This window comes from Eutrigla gurnardus, assembly GCF_963514095.1.
Source record: "Eutrigla gurnardus genome assembly, chromosome: 4".
Taxonomy (NCBI): Eukaryota; Metazoa; Chordata; class Actinopteri; order Perciformes; family Triglidae; genus Eutrigla; species Eutrigla gurnardus.
In genome coordinates, this window is record NC_139918.1 from 2,788,972 (window position 1) to 2,805,790 (window position 16,819).

General features: G+C 42.6%; 1 protein-coding gene across 50 annotated transcripts in view; it reads left to right on the plus strand.

Annotated features, from left to right (window-relative positions):
* Positions 1–1,000: 1,000 nt before the first annotated feature.
* Positions 1,001–16,819, plus strand: part of asph (aspartate beta-hydroxylase) — a 36,298-nt gene continuing 20,479 nt past the window's right edge. For 46 of the 50 annotated variants that reach the window (XM_084008447.1, XM_084008482.1, XM_084008436.1 and 43 more), the window contains exons 1-4: positions 5,868–6,108; positions 8,938–9,096; positions 11,485–11,529; positions 13,139–13,207. In XM_084008447.1, coding sequence (XP_083864573.1) covers positions 5,964–6,108; positions 8,938–9,096; positions 11,485–11,529; positions 13,139–13,207 — 418 coding nt within the window. In that variant the 5' untranslated portion in view covers positions 5,868–5,963. Of the gene's footprint in view, positions 1,164–4,656; positions 4,774–5,867; positions 6,109–8,937; positions 9,097–11,484; positions 11,530–13,138; positions 13,208–16,819 lie in introns of those variants that run through there. The other 4 variants (XM_084008448.1, XM_084008454.1, XM_084008438.1 and 1 more) reach the window with 4 other exon arrangements.

Genomic DNA, 16,819 nt, shown 5'->3' on the forward strand with positions numbered 1-16,819 from the left:
GAAATATGTGCAGACAGACTTGTCAGTAAAGTCATATTCATGTTCTCTGTGTTGTTCTCTCTTGTAATGACTTGAGACGGCGCTCCTTGAAAACAACATCAAGCCATGCGTGTGTGGTACTACGACGTGATGACGTATAAAACAGATAATCAGGCCGAGGCCCGTTTGGGTGGAGCAGTGTGAGTGCGGGGGGCAATCACGCCGAGTTATAAATGTTGTGAAAAAAGCCAAAGAATGTTCTATTTGTGTTTATGCAACATGTGATAAGGTCCCTTAATTAAGATATAGCTGCAGATGGTCAGTAGTCATCTGCATATTGTTTGCATTGTCTGTTTGAGTGGTTAGTTTTTCTGCTGCTTTTTAAAATGCTTTTACGTATACAAATACTTTTGCTCTTACTGCATATTTATTTGATTTTGCTCTATTGTTTGGACAACTTTTTACTTTTCCATCCTATATTTAAAAAAAAATATATATGTACTTTCTACTCTCACATTTTCAAATCAGGCTTGTTACTTTAGTTTATTTTTATTATTGAACACAAGTACTTCTGGAGTAGATTTCTTCTGTACCTTTGACACCTCTACCAAAAGAAAAGGAGCGGTTAAGTAGCCTCATTGAAACCATATTAACATCTGAAATAAGTGTTTAAAATATAAAAATGGCTGTTTTAATCATATTTTACTGTATCATATCATCAGATTTCATTTCAGAAGGCCATTAATCCATACGACTATATAATGTTGTGACATGTTTCTGTGTTGATATTTTCAAATGTAAATAAAAATGAGTGTGGAGAAGAGAGAGAACAGAAAGCATGGGATCGACCATATTGCCACGTTCCAGGGGAACGGAGGGGCGGGGCCAAGAGAAGACTATCCACACAGTTGAATCAATGCGACGCCTCTCTAAACCCATTGGTCTGACTAGTATTCTGTCCCGCCCATTTTTGTAAAACAAGTCGATGATTGGTTTAGGGAGCTGTCGGTCCCAAGGTGGATGGGGGTGTTTCTGGGTTTTTACAAAGCAGGAGGAGAAATCCTGATTTCTTTTCACTCCTAGAAGTACAGGTTCCAGTCGCTCTTCTGCTCCCAGAGGTCTACTGCTGCTAGATATCACCATGGCTTCAAAGAAAAACGCCAAAGTGCACGTGAAATCCAAAGGTGCGTTGCTTTTGTCTCTGTCCCGTTGTGTCGTGTGATGCGTTGCAGCCTTTAGCTTTCACTGGCAGGCCTTTCAAAGTTAATCGGGTGTCAAGCTGTTATTTCATCCAGGCCCGAGTCCTGGCTAGCTAGCTTAATGTAGCTTTAGTTAGAACATGTTGTTCTAAAGCTACCAGCTGTTTCGTGCTGGTGGGTTACATACGCTGGGGTTGTAGTCATGTAAATACTCTTTATTACAGCCTTCCTCCCGTTAATGCACGACCACGTCGACACTGTAATGTTACTGTAGCTTACGTTACATAACGTTACTAACGTTAGCCCTGCCTCCAGTCTGCCCATTGAATTCTGTATTGGTGATAAAACGACAGGAGATCGCGACGTCGCTTTGTGTCAAAACGTACTATTTAAACCCCATCGGTGCACCAACGCTGCCGTGGTGGACAGCTGCTTATCCGGTGTCCCGGCTGGCTGGACTCAAACTCGAGGGATTACAGTGTGACACCGGCTCACACGGGACACGGGATTTAAACGTGTGGATTTATAGCTCCTTTTTTTCTTTAATGGCCCCATAACCAGATGTGCAGGCCCACCAGCTTCTCTGAAAGACGACGATTTGTATAGTTGGCTATGTGTGCACCCCGGGGCGCTAAGCACCCCGCCCCCAACTTGGTCGAGTCACTCTTCCAAATGCTCACGTGTCAGTATGAGCAGCCGTGGGTGGTGTTATACGTGGCTCTGGGGGTCTCCCCTTAGACCCCATAGGCTCCTACAGAGGAGCAACGCGCGGCTCCATTCAAATATCGCACTTGGATCTTTTACTGCACGTTGAGTCCTCGATGTTACGTTGTAAAAGCTCCCGTTAGTTGTAATTGTTATAAGTACCACTGTGATGCAAACTAGTTATACTGCGGATTTACTTAAAAACTAGTGCGCTGGACGCTGATCCGCGAGGTCACGGTTGCTTTGAGCTCGTGGCTGTGGGGAGCACGAGCCGTGTTGTGTGAATACAAACTACAGGAGTGAGGGCTGTCTAACTTTGAGTACACGGTGTCCTTCACCGACTGCACAGGACCGAAGGCCCTTATAGAACACTTGAGGCTTTTATCCAGATACCACGTTGAGACGATGTAACAAGAGGATCACCAAAATCAAACTAAATACCATACCACAACTCCTAATAATAATAATAATAATAATAATTTATATAAGCTTTCAGTTTAATTTCATGGTGTTGAATGAAGCACACCCGTTTGAATGATAGCTAAAATGATGGCATTAAAACATTTAGTTTGTTTTTGCTTTTCCAGTGACCGTAGCAGAGTTCATATTGTCTAATGTAGCAGATCAGAGGAGTTAGAAGTTAGAAGCCCAGGGAACAAAATGTTCAGTTTCAGCGTTTTTCCCTAACCCCGCCCACCACCGCCCCTATGCATGCTGTATGGTCCAACCGTCCATGCTGGGACTCCCATGAAACGGCACCAAGCACTGATGATTTGATATTTTTTCCAACAGTGGATGGGATTTATTGATCTAAACTTGAATACTATTGTTTATTATTTGATCATAAAGCCTACATTCAGTCAATTGATGAATGCGCTCTGACGGGAAAGTGCTACTACTGCATTTCCCCAGCTGTATTTACATGGAGTAGTCACTGATGAGAGAACTGTAGCCAAGTAGGTTATAAGCAGTGTTTTCTTGCCCTTTGCACAGGTCAAAATCAAAGTGTGTATATCTGGAGCAGTGGTGTGTTAACTTACTTACAAGTGAAAGAAAGAGGCCCGTGTGCACTTTTGTTTGTATTTATTTGAGTTACGCCATTTGATCAAACACTGAAAGTGGCTTACCAAATATTGATTTTGGCTCTCGTAGTAAAGCCGGGTAGGAGCATGTAAACACTGAATTGTATTCCAGCTGTTTTAATCATCTGACTAAACAGTTTAGGGGCATTCATTCTGAACTATGTCCATATTTATTGATCTCACGGTTGATTCAATCATCAGTCAGAATACAGAAAGGGATGGGGGTAACTTTGTCATCATAAGTTGATGTATCTTGATGCATTTGCGGTTAACGTACATCTTGGCTTCATATTTCACCCGTTATCTTTTTGTTTTTCATGCACTCTTATTACTTTTCTACATCAGGCATCATTTCAGTCCCTCAGTCCGCCTCCTACGAATGGCTGGGAGTTGCTGACGTATGCACCACTGGAAGGGTAAAAGCCTTGCCTGCTCCTCTGGGACTTGCGTGTGATGCTGTGTTGTGGTTTTGCATGTGCAGTGTGCTCTTTTGGATGTTTTGGCTTGGTGCTGCATAGTGCTGTCTGCTGTTGAATCAAAGCGTATAGCACAATTTAATTTGGTTTGGAGTGAGCCAGTGATATAATCTAATTAGCTTGACACTTGCTCAACAATACAGCTCTAGTTAATACGAGTGCCTTTCTGTGGATTTCTCTCAACAAAGCCATGCATGGGATTTGGTTCCTGCCTTTTGTAAAGCCCCGATCACAGCCTCATCATTGGAATGTACTGCTGTATGCCACCACTGATCCTGGCGCCACCAAACTCACCAGTGAATCACTGTGTCATAATGCCAAAACTCTCTGTGACTTCGATATGACACTCAAATATTTTGAAGCCTATATTAAAACCATACGATTAATGTCAAGAAAAAGAATGGAATAATAGATGGCAGAACATTGGGCTTAAAACTGGTATTCCTATTCATTTAGAATGTATACATTTACAAATGTACGTGATATGCAGTAATCTGATATCACATGTGTGTATGTGATTTCTTTTATAGTTGATTTCATATTTGAAACCAGAAATCACAATAACAGCATTTAATTTTGTTTTGTGAAAGGGGGCCCACAACCTTGTTTCAACAGATGAAACAAAAACCAAAAATCATGAATTCCGTTCTGTGAGAAGTTGATGAGAGAAAGCTGCTAAAACCGTGAAGACACCACAGTCAGTGTAGAAAGTGTTCATGAAGAGAATGTCCCTCTCCCCGTCCGACTGCTTTCTCTACACTCCACTCCTCGTTCCTGACAAACACGGTCAATAAGACTTCCAATGTGCTCTCTGCTGGATTATGTGTTGATGAATAACAAGAGATGCTCAGGCAGAATCACAAAATATGTATATATATATATATTTTTTTTTTCAAATTGATATCTGCTGATTCAGACACCAGCGCAGAGCAATTCTACTTTAATATTCTTTTCAGTGCATTTCTGACTCCATCCCTCTAGTGAGCTCTGCTAGCTAAATCCAGACCTGTAGATCATGCTTTGACCGTTGCAAAGTTAAAAACCTTCACACACATGGACTCTTAGCTTAGGGACTGTGATTGAGTGGAATGTTGTTAAAGGCATCCAAACCTGCACCCCTCACGCTGGTTAAAGCCAGGGGGAAGAGAAGTTAGTTTGGAGGCGTGTTAAGCAGCGCTTACATAAGTGTGAAGAGGAGCTGCTCACACTGAACAATGTGTCCTGAGCTGCACAGAAGAGGCTGAGCAGCGAGGTTTCTATTTGTCTGTTCATGCACGTGTGAGAAGTCGCTGCCGTCGTCCAACACAATGACGTGTATTGAAGAACACAGCGGTATGTTGCATGGATTTTGTGTTTCTGCACAACAGTTTTCTATGGTTGTGTGTGTGGTTTTATTGGCGTTGGCTTGTGTGGGAGGTGTGTTCATATTGGGCTGTGCCAGGTTGAGTTTGTATGGGAACATAATGGGACTTTTCCATTAGTATCTGTGAATATGTAAGGTTTATCTAATTATTATAAGTGTTTGCTACTGAAATTGAACGCTTTTAACCCTTAATTATTCTCATAATCACTGTAATTAGAATAACAGACATGGTAAAACAGCATTCCTTGTTGTCACATTTGTCACCAAACAGGTTGTGCCTCAGTAACGGTGTCCGCCCGTAGGTTTCATCTGGAGCTACTACAGCGCCACAGTAGCAAGGCAGTATCATCATGGAGTTGTATCGTGTCTGTCATTTGGCTTTGGCAGCGTCAGTTTTTTCATATTGTTGTACCTTCTCGACATTTCACTGGAGTATATAATATCCCACCATAACGCTGCTCTGCAATACTCGGTTAGAACTAGTGGTCGACCGATGTGGGTTTTTCATTGGCCGATGCCGATATTTAGAGAGCAGGGCGGCCGATGGCCGATCTATGATGCCGATATCATGTTTTTGTTATCATGTTGGGTAATAAATAAAGAAACGTGAAATAATAATAAATTAATTAATTATTAATTATTAGCAGAGTGTTGTGCGACGTTTCCGCAAGGCTTATTTTAATTAAAACCGATTAGAGTTGACCACCAGTTATAACGTTACTGATGTCTTGTCTGACACACACACATACACACACACCACACCACAAAACAAATAATAATAAAAAAAAAAAAAAAATTTCAGTATTCATCCAAATTATATTTGGCCATAACTGTGGTGTCGGCCAAAGTGCAGATTCCAGCAGAACTTTTGGCGACACCGAGCAAAGTGGCCTTTTTTGTTGGGATGTAGTAAAACCAGGCGAGGGAAACTGGTCTGCCTGTTCTTCTTCTGTCTGCATGTCAGGGCCAGCTGGTTTAACAGCTCTATAAATAACTGTCTTTGACCTCCACAGCCATTTCTGGCTCACAGAAAAAAGTGACAGAGAGCAAACATTACTGACAGACGAGCAAGAGAAAGAAAGCCAGTCAATAGAGGGAGAGGGGAGGGACAGAGAGAGACTGAGGGAGGCAGAGACTCTGTTCTCCCACAGCTATCTGCATGCTCTTTGTAGCTCATTCAACTGTTGTTTGGTTAGTTGGCAAGCCAGGGCGTCGGTTAACAGGGATGGGTGATCCAGCAGTGGAGTCGGCCCCTTCCTCGGTCGGCACAGTGATTCCCACGATGATAACTGGGGAAATGACAGGTGAGGGACTCCATTAAAGGGCCACTGAAGGAGAGTGGAGAAGGGCAAAGCAGTGTGGAGGTCACTGTGTGGCCTGGTTGCTTGGCGGTGAAGGATTAAGGAGTAACAATAGAGCGGTTAGTTTTATATCTGCCTTGAGGAATCCACCATCAGTCGGCTTCTACTCGTACTGAAGTTGACCTGTTGAAGGCGATGTCATTGCCGTTTGATCCTTCTTTTCAGAATCTCGCCAACACTGACAGGTTACTTATCTGCGCTGGATATTGTTTGAAAATCTATAGAGATAGCATAATGATACTTATTTATATATTTTGTGTAAATGAAAACCTCATAATAACCTCCTAATTAGCAGGCCAACCATGTTTCTATAGATGACTGCAGCTTCTATCTATGTCTATGTAAACTTGTTTATTGGGGAAACATGAAATAACGGTTAACCAAACTCTGTTCTCAAATGTAACTTTTCCAAATATATATCTTATCAGTGCTTTTTCTAAATCCAAATGAACCACTCTTCACATCGGAATACATTGGATCTAAAATACGTCACTTTTAAAGCCCATAAAAGTATGTTTATGTCATGACTGTTTGAAACTTGACTATATTTCAGGGTTTCTTTCAGTAGGTTTTGAGCCACAAAGTTTGAACTAGAAGTAATTAGAGTAACGGACAGTTTATCATGGGTTTTGCGATGGTAAATGTTCAGAGGTTGTCTCTGTGCAGACTGTGTATTTTAACATTCCTTGCTATGTGAGTAGTTTGAACTATGCTCTTTGAGTGTTTGTCTGAGTTTGACCTAGCAGCATGTAAAAGTCTTCAAGCCGTACATTTTCTCCCATCATGCATTACGGGATGTCAGTACCTGTGTGCTTTCTTCAGGGCCTCTTTTGAGGGATTAGTGAAGTTACAGAGATGACTACAGAGATGATTTTAGTATTAAAAGATAAGGTTTAATAGTTTAATAGTCATGTTCCTGTGTAGTTTGTATCGGCTCCGTCCACCTGGCACATCTATCGTCTTACAGGGCGTACCCACCAAACGCGATGAAACTTCATCGCGCGACAAGATTACATGTAAAGTCAATGCAAAGACGCGATTAGACGCTTCATCGCGCCGGGCGACGCGATGGACGCGATAGCGCGGCGCGATGGACGCGATGGACGCGAAAAATCGCTTCATCGCTTCATCGCGCCATCGCTTCATCGCGCCATCGCGCCATCGCTCGAGTTGAAATAATTGAACTTTTGCGGCGAATTCGCGTGAAGACGCGCCGCGACAGCCTATCAGCGTTGAGATCGTCACCGACGTGCTGACGTACGGACGTCCTGGTGTTCCCTCGCTTTTTGCCACAATATTTATATATTATATTATATTATATATTGCCCATAATCAAAGTTGGGGGGCGCACGCACGCGCGCGCACACACACACACATACATACATATCAATCCCAGCTCTTTCACACACAGAGATCTTTTTTTTTTCGATTGTTTATCACTGGGGCTTATGGCCGGCTATGAAGCACCAGTTCTGGGCAGAGCAGCAGCTAAACCTCCCGGTCCTGTACCCTGGTTAGCAGGTCTTCAAACTGGGCAACAGTCAGCCTGAAGTACCGCTGGAACCGGCCGTCGTCCAGGCGCAGCTCCTGCAGGAGACGGTGGAACTCGCCGAGCTCACGCCGCCTCCGTAGGGTAGCATGCACCCAGAACCGACGTCGGCGCCTAGCCCGCAGACGAAGCTGGGAACTTCTCCAGAGTAGATACAGTGCAGCGATGGTGGTTATCTCAGCCATGATCGACGAGAGAATTAAATGGCGGAAGAAATGTTGTTGTTTGGGCGAGCTCGTCGCGCGACGCGATGACGCGATGAGGCGTTTTTTGGCATATTGGACCGGCGTCAAAACTGGAGCGTCTAGCGCGACGCGATTTCATTTGTCGCGCGTTTCAATCGCGTTCATCGCGTTTGGTGGGTACGCACCGTAAGAAGTTAGGACCAGGCTTACAAGACACCAGTTTGTGCAACCTGCTAGACTAGATGCCGACCATCAGGTGATCTGGTACATACTGCTGTTGACAGTGTTCTTGCTGAAAAATAGACCACACATATTGACTGCCTCAGCCCAACCATGTTCTCCTCTCCAGACTTGTTTAGTTCTGGTTCTCAAAAGTGAAGCCAATGCAGAAAGACTGTCTTTTCTCTTCTGGCCATCGTGTGTGTGTGTGTGTGTGTGTGTGTGTGTGTGTGTGTGTGTGTGTGTGTGTGTGTGTGTGTGTGTGTGTGTGTGTGTGTGTGTGTGTGTGTGTGTGTGTGTGTGTGTGTGTGTGTGTGTGTGTGTGTGTGTGTGTGTGTGTGTGTGTGTGTGTGTGTGTGTGTGTGTGTGTGTGTGTGTGTGTGTGTGTGTGTGTGTGTGTGTGTGTGTGTGTGTGTGTGTGTGTGTGTGTGTGTGTGTGTGTGTGTGTGTGTGTGTGTGTGTGTGTGTGTGTGTGTGTGTGTGTGTGTGTGTGTGTGTGTGTGTGTGTGTGTGTGTGTGTGTGTGTGTGTGTGTGTGTGTGTGTGTGTGTGTGTGTGTGTGTGTGTGTGTGTGTGTGTGTGTGTGTGTGTGTGTGTGTGTGTGTGTGTGTGTGTGTGTGTGTGTGTGTGTGTGTGTGTGTGTGTGTGTGTGTGTGTGTGTGTGTGTGTGTGTGTGTGTGTGTGTGTGTGTGTGTGTGTGTGTGTGTGTGTGTGTGCGTGCGTGCGTGCGTGCGTGCGTGCGTGATAATACTTTGTCATTATTTGACTGTGCAGTTTGAGTGTAAAACATTTCAAGTATCATCCTCTCTTTTGCTTGCAGATGGAACTAAAACCACATCAGCCAATAAGAATGGGAAGAAGGCGGAGTCTGGGTCCAGCGGCAGCTTCTTCACCTGGTTCATTGTCCTGGCCCTGCTGGGTGTCTGGACATCTGTAGCTGTGGTCTACTTCGACCTGGTTGACTATCAAGGAGTCCTTGGTGAGCACTTGTTGCAACGCAAATCCATTTGGTTTGTTCTTCCTTTCTGTAGTGTTTTCCACCTCATGCACCATTCTGGAAAGGTGTGGTAGGAACGAGATTCATCTTCATATGCTTGTACATCATCATCTGTCCTCTGTCCCTGAATCAGTCTGAGGAAGAACCAGTCTAACATGATAATTATCATCCTGGGAACACTAACATCACATCAGCAGTCCCCCACCATCCAACATAAGTCCACTTCAATCCACATATACCCCTTTTCCACCAACGCAAACCTAGTTCAAGAACTGGGCCGGTGCCCGTGCTGGTTCGCAGTTGGTTCAACTTGCGAACCTTCTGAGAACCTGTTTGCGTTTCCACCGGCTAGAGAGCCACGTCATTACGTCACTGTATACGTCTGAGGTTTCCCCGCAGCGCTAATTTCAAGCATAGCAGACATGTCTCTTCAGAAAAAGTGTTTATTTTGGCAAATAATACAATAACAATAAAATACGCAAAATACTAAAATCACAACATTTTTTTTAAAGTGTAGAACAGTGTGTGATCAATAGATCCGAGTGTTTGATGTTTAGTCATCTGCAGGTTGGACTTCCGTTCAGTATCGCCGATGTCCGACAGCTCTACAAACACAAACCAGAGAACAGCGGTTTAATCACAAACGTGTCCACAACGCTGTGAACACAGATGTTAAGTGACGTTGGTAGTTGGTAACGTTAGTGAGCCAACGGCAGTCAGAAAGTGGCATGCTAACGTTGTTATTAGCAATATCACGCTAGCTGGCTAGCTAGCCGGTCAGCTTACATTACCCGAGGAAGCAAAGCCACTAGTTGCTGCTGTTACACACGTAATCACTAGCTTGGTAAACTAAACAGAAATGTGTCGTTGGTTTGCAACAAGGTGAAACATTTTAAAAATGAAACTTACCGGGAACAGTAACGTTAGTAAAACTCCGCAGCGGCGTATTTTCCCCCGTTGCCTCGAGCGTTAACCCCGCCCCCAGCCCCTAACGTAAGCAAGACCTTCTCCGGGGCCGGTTCCAGCCCAGCAAGGAGTTGGGGCCGCTCGGGGACCAGTTTTCCTGGCCGAGAGCCGGCTCTTTGTCTGTGGAAACAGGAAGAACTGGTTCGCGATTGGGCACCGGCTCCGAACCGGCCCTCAAAATGCCTCGGTGGAAAAGGGGTAATACTCAAAAAATGAAGTGTATACAGGCCTGCGTGGTCAAACACACCACTGAGTCACATTGAGCTGCTGTGATGAAATGAACACAAGTCTGATCAGCCTGTTATTTCCACTTTTTACTTTGAATTTTGGTGTGAAAAACATGAGCATATAAAAACAGCTGTCATATAACATCGCTTTTCACCGTTTAATAAGTTATACAGTGTTTTTAGTTTACAATAGAGATCAACCGTGACAATTACATTTTGGAATGGCTGTGAATTTCTCATCCATTCACTGCAGAGAGGTTTCAGAAATACCGTTTTATATAAACAGTTTTAAGCATGGAGTTAAGGCTGCAAACTAATGCTGTGTTTCTCACACGTGAAGCACATTTTCGCTCTGCGTTACACACCATTTCTGATTCAGCACCGACAGTAGGACAATCTCAACACTGAGAGACACATTTTCAAATGGATTTCTGGCTGGAGTTTAAATATATTAACTTGAATGATGCGAATTCCGTGTATGTGCAAAGCACAACTTGAAAAGTTGGCTTCGTGATTGGTGTTAACACAGCATCAGGGATTAACTTTGACCATAATGGATGTAAATCCAAGCTAGAAAAAGGACGCACACATTTATTAACTAGCCAAACCATTAAAATTAAGACATATTTAGCAACTGTGTGGCTTATTTTTTTGCGTCAAACACATCTTGGTGAACTATTTTTGTAAAACAAGCCGCTATGTTGGTATTTTTTCAAATAATCATCGAGCAGCACATTCGTGGGTGCTGTAAACATTTCCATGGTTATACAGATTTCCGAGTTTGTCTTAAAACATCGTAGACTGCTGCAGCATTTAGCTGATTTATGAAAATCCTTGATTCTGAATATAATTGTTGAACTCTATAAGAGGGTTACATCAATTCTAGTACCATTTCATGAACAACATACATTTGACTCAAAATACATAAACATTGTCATCTCTGTGGCATGTGGACAAAATGTATACTTCAACCCTTTAACAATGTCTTCACTCATTGATGCATGTCTGATGCCTTTCATAACAGTTTTACTTTCTGTCACTAATCTGCACCCTTAAGGATTAATACTGAACATACCTGTCTGTGTAGTACTCAATTATTTGTGTGAATTATGAATATCTTGTGTTATTTCTTAATGAAGCTATTGTTCCAACATGTACGTTTTGTGTTTGCATGCAGACAAGGCTAAGGGCTTTCAAATTAACCTGTCTGAGGCCTTGCAAGGTAAAAAGGCATATTTCTTGATATAATAATTCATGTTTGTAATCTTGTGTGGTTATTGTTTCCTCCCTTCCTTACACACTCTTCATAGTGCCCTAAAACAATAGAACCCAATACACACATTTTATGTGTCTAGCCATTAATGAAGTAAAAAAAAAAATTGTAAATAAAAGACTCTCATAACCAAAGTGAAATATTGAAATAAGTTAAGTAGTGACGTTACGATGCATAGAGACACAGACAAAATGTAAGGATTTAATGCTTCATCCACACTATGATCACACCGTAGGAAACAACATTGGTATTGTCTCATGACAACTCTCACTTTCTGTACCAAGTGCAACATTAAAGGACCATACCAGTGTTACTACATGTCTTTGTCCAGCGCTGACATCGGTATGAACACCAATATTGATTCAATAAACATGACAGAATGTAGCTGAAAATGTTTAGTTATAGTCACCTTGTCGTTAAAATCCTCCTTCTGGCTCAAATTCCAGTTAGATATTCAGTTCTTGTAAGGAACTATTTTTCCAGGCATAAAAACATTCGGCTCAACAGTCCTTGCTCTGTTGTGATTGACAGCTCAATCAAAGTATAAAGGAGGTCAATGATTGGCTGAAAGTTCGACCTCAGACTTGTGTCTATTTCAGGCTTGTACTGATACGACTCAACAGTCTCCCAGTACGTCTTCCTCATATTCATACTGGGAGTGTTGGGACGTTGTTCTCTGACCAGTATCTTCTTCTCTACATTGAATTGCGGATTGTAAACCAACATTAAGTGGTGCTATAAAAGCTTGTTATCTAGCTTGTTGGTCCAATCAGAGCCAGTCGGAGAACTTGTGCCAATGAACTTTGTGCCGAGAAAGTGTGCTTGTTATCGAGGTCGGCATACGCCGAAATGACTCTCTTGATATTACCGGCTAGCTCCACCCGGCCAAACTGGAAGCAGCCAGACAACAACAAGCGAACCCAGAACCTGCTTCTAGCTTCGGACGCAGACAGGATTTGATATTGACGTAGACTTTTAAATGGCTTTTAACAGAGTAACACAGTCATTTTAGATTAAATAAACAACAGTGATTTTCACAAGGTTGAGTTCCCTACACCCAGAGTGAACTCAACAGTCTCCAGAGTGTTGTTACACCATGAAGGGCAGTCAACGGTTGAAACAGGGAGGCTGAGCTCTAATAAAGTAAACACTGATAAACTGATGCACACAAGATGTGTTGAAGACGGGAGAAACCTCTGCTAATGGAGACAAGTCAGAATTAGCCTGGTATGGTCCTTTTTTAAAGCCGTAGAATTAGCAAACTAGCTAGTTAGCTCTTAGTCTCCCATATTATCTCGCATTTAAAGGATTCGCCAAGCTTTTATCTGATTGTGACCTGGGTCAACCTGCCCATTTAAATGGACTGTGAAAGGAACATTGATTTATTTTTTGAAAGATCTGAAAACACTTGATGAGAGATGGAATATAAAAAGCTTGGCGCATGTCTTTAAGTGTCTGTCTGAGTTGCATGATGCATGTAAATGTCCAGTTATCAGTGTGTCTTTGGAGTTCCTTCGAGAACGAGCAATAAGTCCATATGTGTTTGTTACTGCTGTAGGTAAACTGGTGGCATACGATACAGATGGCGATGGTGATTTTGATGTCGAGGATGCTAAAGTTCTGCTCGGCAAGTTGATTTATCCTTAATTTACACTTTTAGTGTTTGCTTTCAGTGACTTGCATAAAGGAAAACAGATGTCTCCACTGACAACACTGAAAATATCCACTGCATTATTGGTGACGAGGCACATGGTTCCCATATGATTGCCTTTCTGCAGGTCACTGAAGTGTGTTTTGTGTGTTTTTGTTAATTACATTAAATGGCAATTTGGGTTTATTTTGCATGACTGACAGACATATAGCTGTTGGTTACCATAGAGATAATCTCAACACTGAAAACGGCAGAAAAGCTGAGCTCCACACCGCACCACTTAAGAGCTTAATAAGTCTAAATGTTTGTTTTTTCATAACTAGGTTGTGATTTAAATTAGAGTAAAGTAAGTGCTTCGCATATGGGCTATAACAAACTCATGTTACAATACAATACATTACAAAGGAAATGTTCTGCTTTTCTGCTTTGGTATTGTTAAGACGACACCCTTATTTGTGTTGTGGCGGTTTATCTTTTGGAACATTTCTGCTGTGTGAAGCTCAAAGCATTCAAGTCAGCTGGGAGATTGATAACATAGTGTAGTTCCCAGTTGTCATCAGGTCTGTTATTCCCTATGTGATGTCTGCTGCATGATGCATGATTTTAAATGGGATCGGCTTCAATTATTTATTTATTCCTATATGTCAGTGTAATGACCAAACATGCTGAATTATGAACACTAGATTTGATTTGTTTGCAGAGGGTTCTGTCAAACTTGGCATGACACAGCGTCCTCCATAGAACCTCAAAAAACCTCAACTTATATAGACATGACAATCAGTTGGTTTGTTTTCTGATCTGTCACCAAAGTTCATCCTGGGAAAGGTGGTTCTTTTCTATCCCACTAGCAATCCATCATCCATAACTTTGCTTTGCAACCATCCCTATCCAAATGTGCTTGACTGTTTAAAAACGTCAACTTTCTTTTCTTTTGAATCTCCCCTTTGTGTCCTCTTGTTCTCACCCTTACTGTGTGTCTGTCAGTCTCTCTGCGTCTGAGCATCTTTTAATTGCCTTTCATAGAATCATAGGAGCCATTTATTAAAAAGCACTTACATGGCTGACACAAATTTAGCCCTCCAGTGCACAGTAATTTATCATTGAAACATTTTCAGCACACACTTCAACCTGGACCCTATTTTCTCATATTTTTATGTCTAAGTGACTAATGGGGAGATTTTTTGAATCGGTCCAGTCTTGAGACAGAATGCTGCAGACGGCGGCTACTAGGGCTGTCCCGATCCAGCTTTTTGCACTACCGATCCGATACCGATATTGTAGCTTTTAGTATCGACCGATACCGATACCGGCCTATCCAAGCATGTATTAAAGATATTTACTTATTTTGTTGTCAGACTCATGTTGAAAAGGGTTTTACTCTTAAAGGGATAGTTCAGAATTTTGGACATAAGACCTATTTTCCAAGTGAGCCGGTGTGTTCGAGACGTCTGGAGACGTTTTCAAGAAATTTCATTCAGTTCTTCTAGTTGCCGAGTTCGCTTATACTATGGCTAGCGCAAGTCAATCGTTCTAGCTAGCATGGCATTAAAAACAGTCTTGCCCACTCCACAGTGCACCCGAGGCAAATCAATTAAAGAGGTGTGCATGGTACAGATCATGCACAAGCACATTGTGCCGAGGCGCAGTACAGATCAAATGGCTAGTGTGAGTGTTTCTGCCACTGACGGGCCTACAGAGATAGCATATTATATTCTTTACCTTTCAGTTGATCCTGTCTGGGGAAATGGGGACAAACATGGGGAATAACGTCCAGGTTGAAATACCAGTTTCCCTTTTTAAAATAGTTTAAAAATATATATATATTTTTTACTTAAGCGTCACCAGAATACTCTTAACAGTTAAACATGTCCCACTGTTTGCTGACAAATCTGTCCTTTCCACCAGAATCGATGTGTATTGAGCGGCATGTAGCTGCGTCTCTGTCTTAACTTGTGTCTATGATTCTCAGGCTGTCTCCACATGAGTGAGAGCTGAACTGTCCCATGTTTAGGTGCAGAGTAGGGCTGGGCCATATGGAGGAAACCAAATGAGCTCATATTGCATCATTATTGGAAGGTTGCCTTTTACAAAATATTAATTGTCGATAAATAATCATCATTAATGTGTATATATTTGGACAGTCATTTAAGCCAATATTAAAAAAATAAATGCGGCATTATGAAATAAATACAGGTGTATTTATTTCATTGCAGGATTTCTTGTGCGTGCGTGTGTGCGTGTGTGTTTTATTGGCTTAATTGATATTCCATAGATACTACGTGGGTAAGGGAATTGACAGAACAGCTAGAATAGTCTGGTCTGTTCAGAAAATATCATATCATAATATTGAAAATGTATTGATATATTGCCCAGCATATATTGAGTCAGCAGAGAACTCAAATATTGGCTCCGGTGATTTTTTTGGATCTCCTGTGTAGACAGCCAGACTCCAGCTTCTTATGATAAAGCCTTAGTAGTACCTCACTGCCTAACATACGCTTAAAACTGCTCTGACCTTCTCCTCTTGTTTCCTTCCCTCCTCTGCTCTTAACCCTCCTTTCATTGCATCTTTTTCTCCATCTGATTCCACCTTTCTCTCTCGCTGTCTTTTACATTAGTTTCTTCCGCTTCCTCTCCCCCACTGTTCCATCTCACCTGCACATGTTATGCTCCCAAACTTTCCCCTCCATCCCACCACCACCACTACCTCCCCTCTTGTTTGCGTAGGCCTGGCCAGTGAGGGCGATGGTCAGGGAGAATCCGAGGTTCTGGATTGGTTAGAAGAAGTGGAGGAGGGCAGCTCTGATTGGTTAAACGGTTTCTTCACTTTCCTGTATGGTCTGATAAACCCCCTGGAGTCCCTGGAGGACGAAGAGGAGGAGCACAGTGCTTTAGGAGGATTTGTGGAGGCGCCGGAGGACGACGAGGAAGAAGAAGAAGATGAGGGAGGGTTCGGTAAAAGAGGAGCGAATGATGATGGAAGTCAGGGGCAGAAGATCATCATAGTCGGCCTGCATAACCAATAGCCTCCGGACAACTGTAGCAACCCAATTATCCTTGAATGCACTTGTTTTCAACCAGAGGACTTCAACATGCAACAAGCTATTGTCGAGGAAAACTCTTCCTACGTATTTTCTCTGTTAACTTTGGCAAATTTTGGCGACCTAACCCAGCCAGTAGATTTGGATATGAATATCTCCAGTTTCTCCAGTTGGGGCCCCACCCATCCGGGGTTTCACCGACTGGAATACTCGACAAACAAGCTGTATCGGCAGAAATCTTTGGAAGCCGTCATGTTGATGCCTGTGCTGCTGGCATATGGACATGCTCCTCAGGAACACTTTTAGAAGTCCTCTCAAACAGTTTTTTACATTTTTGTACAAACCAAACAAAACGCCACAAAATGCAAAGATAATTTGCACTCTGACAGCTGCTCGGTTTTCCATTTCTCTTTTTTTCTTTTCCTGTTGATGCATGCCATGAAGATCGATCCTTAACATTTAGTCTGGGCTCCTGGATTATAAGCACACATTTGTACTCTCCAAAACGAGAGTTTAAGGCTGTTGGTTAGTCTTGGAGAGCATTCCT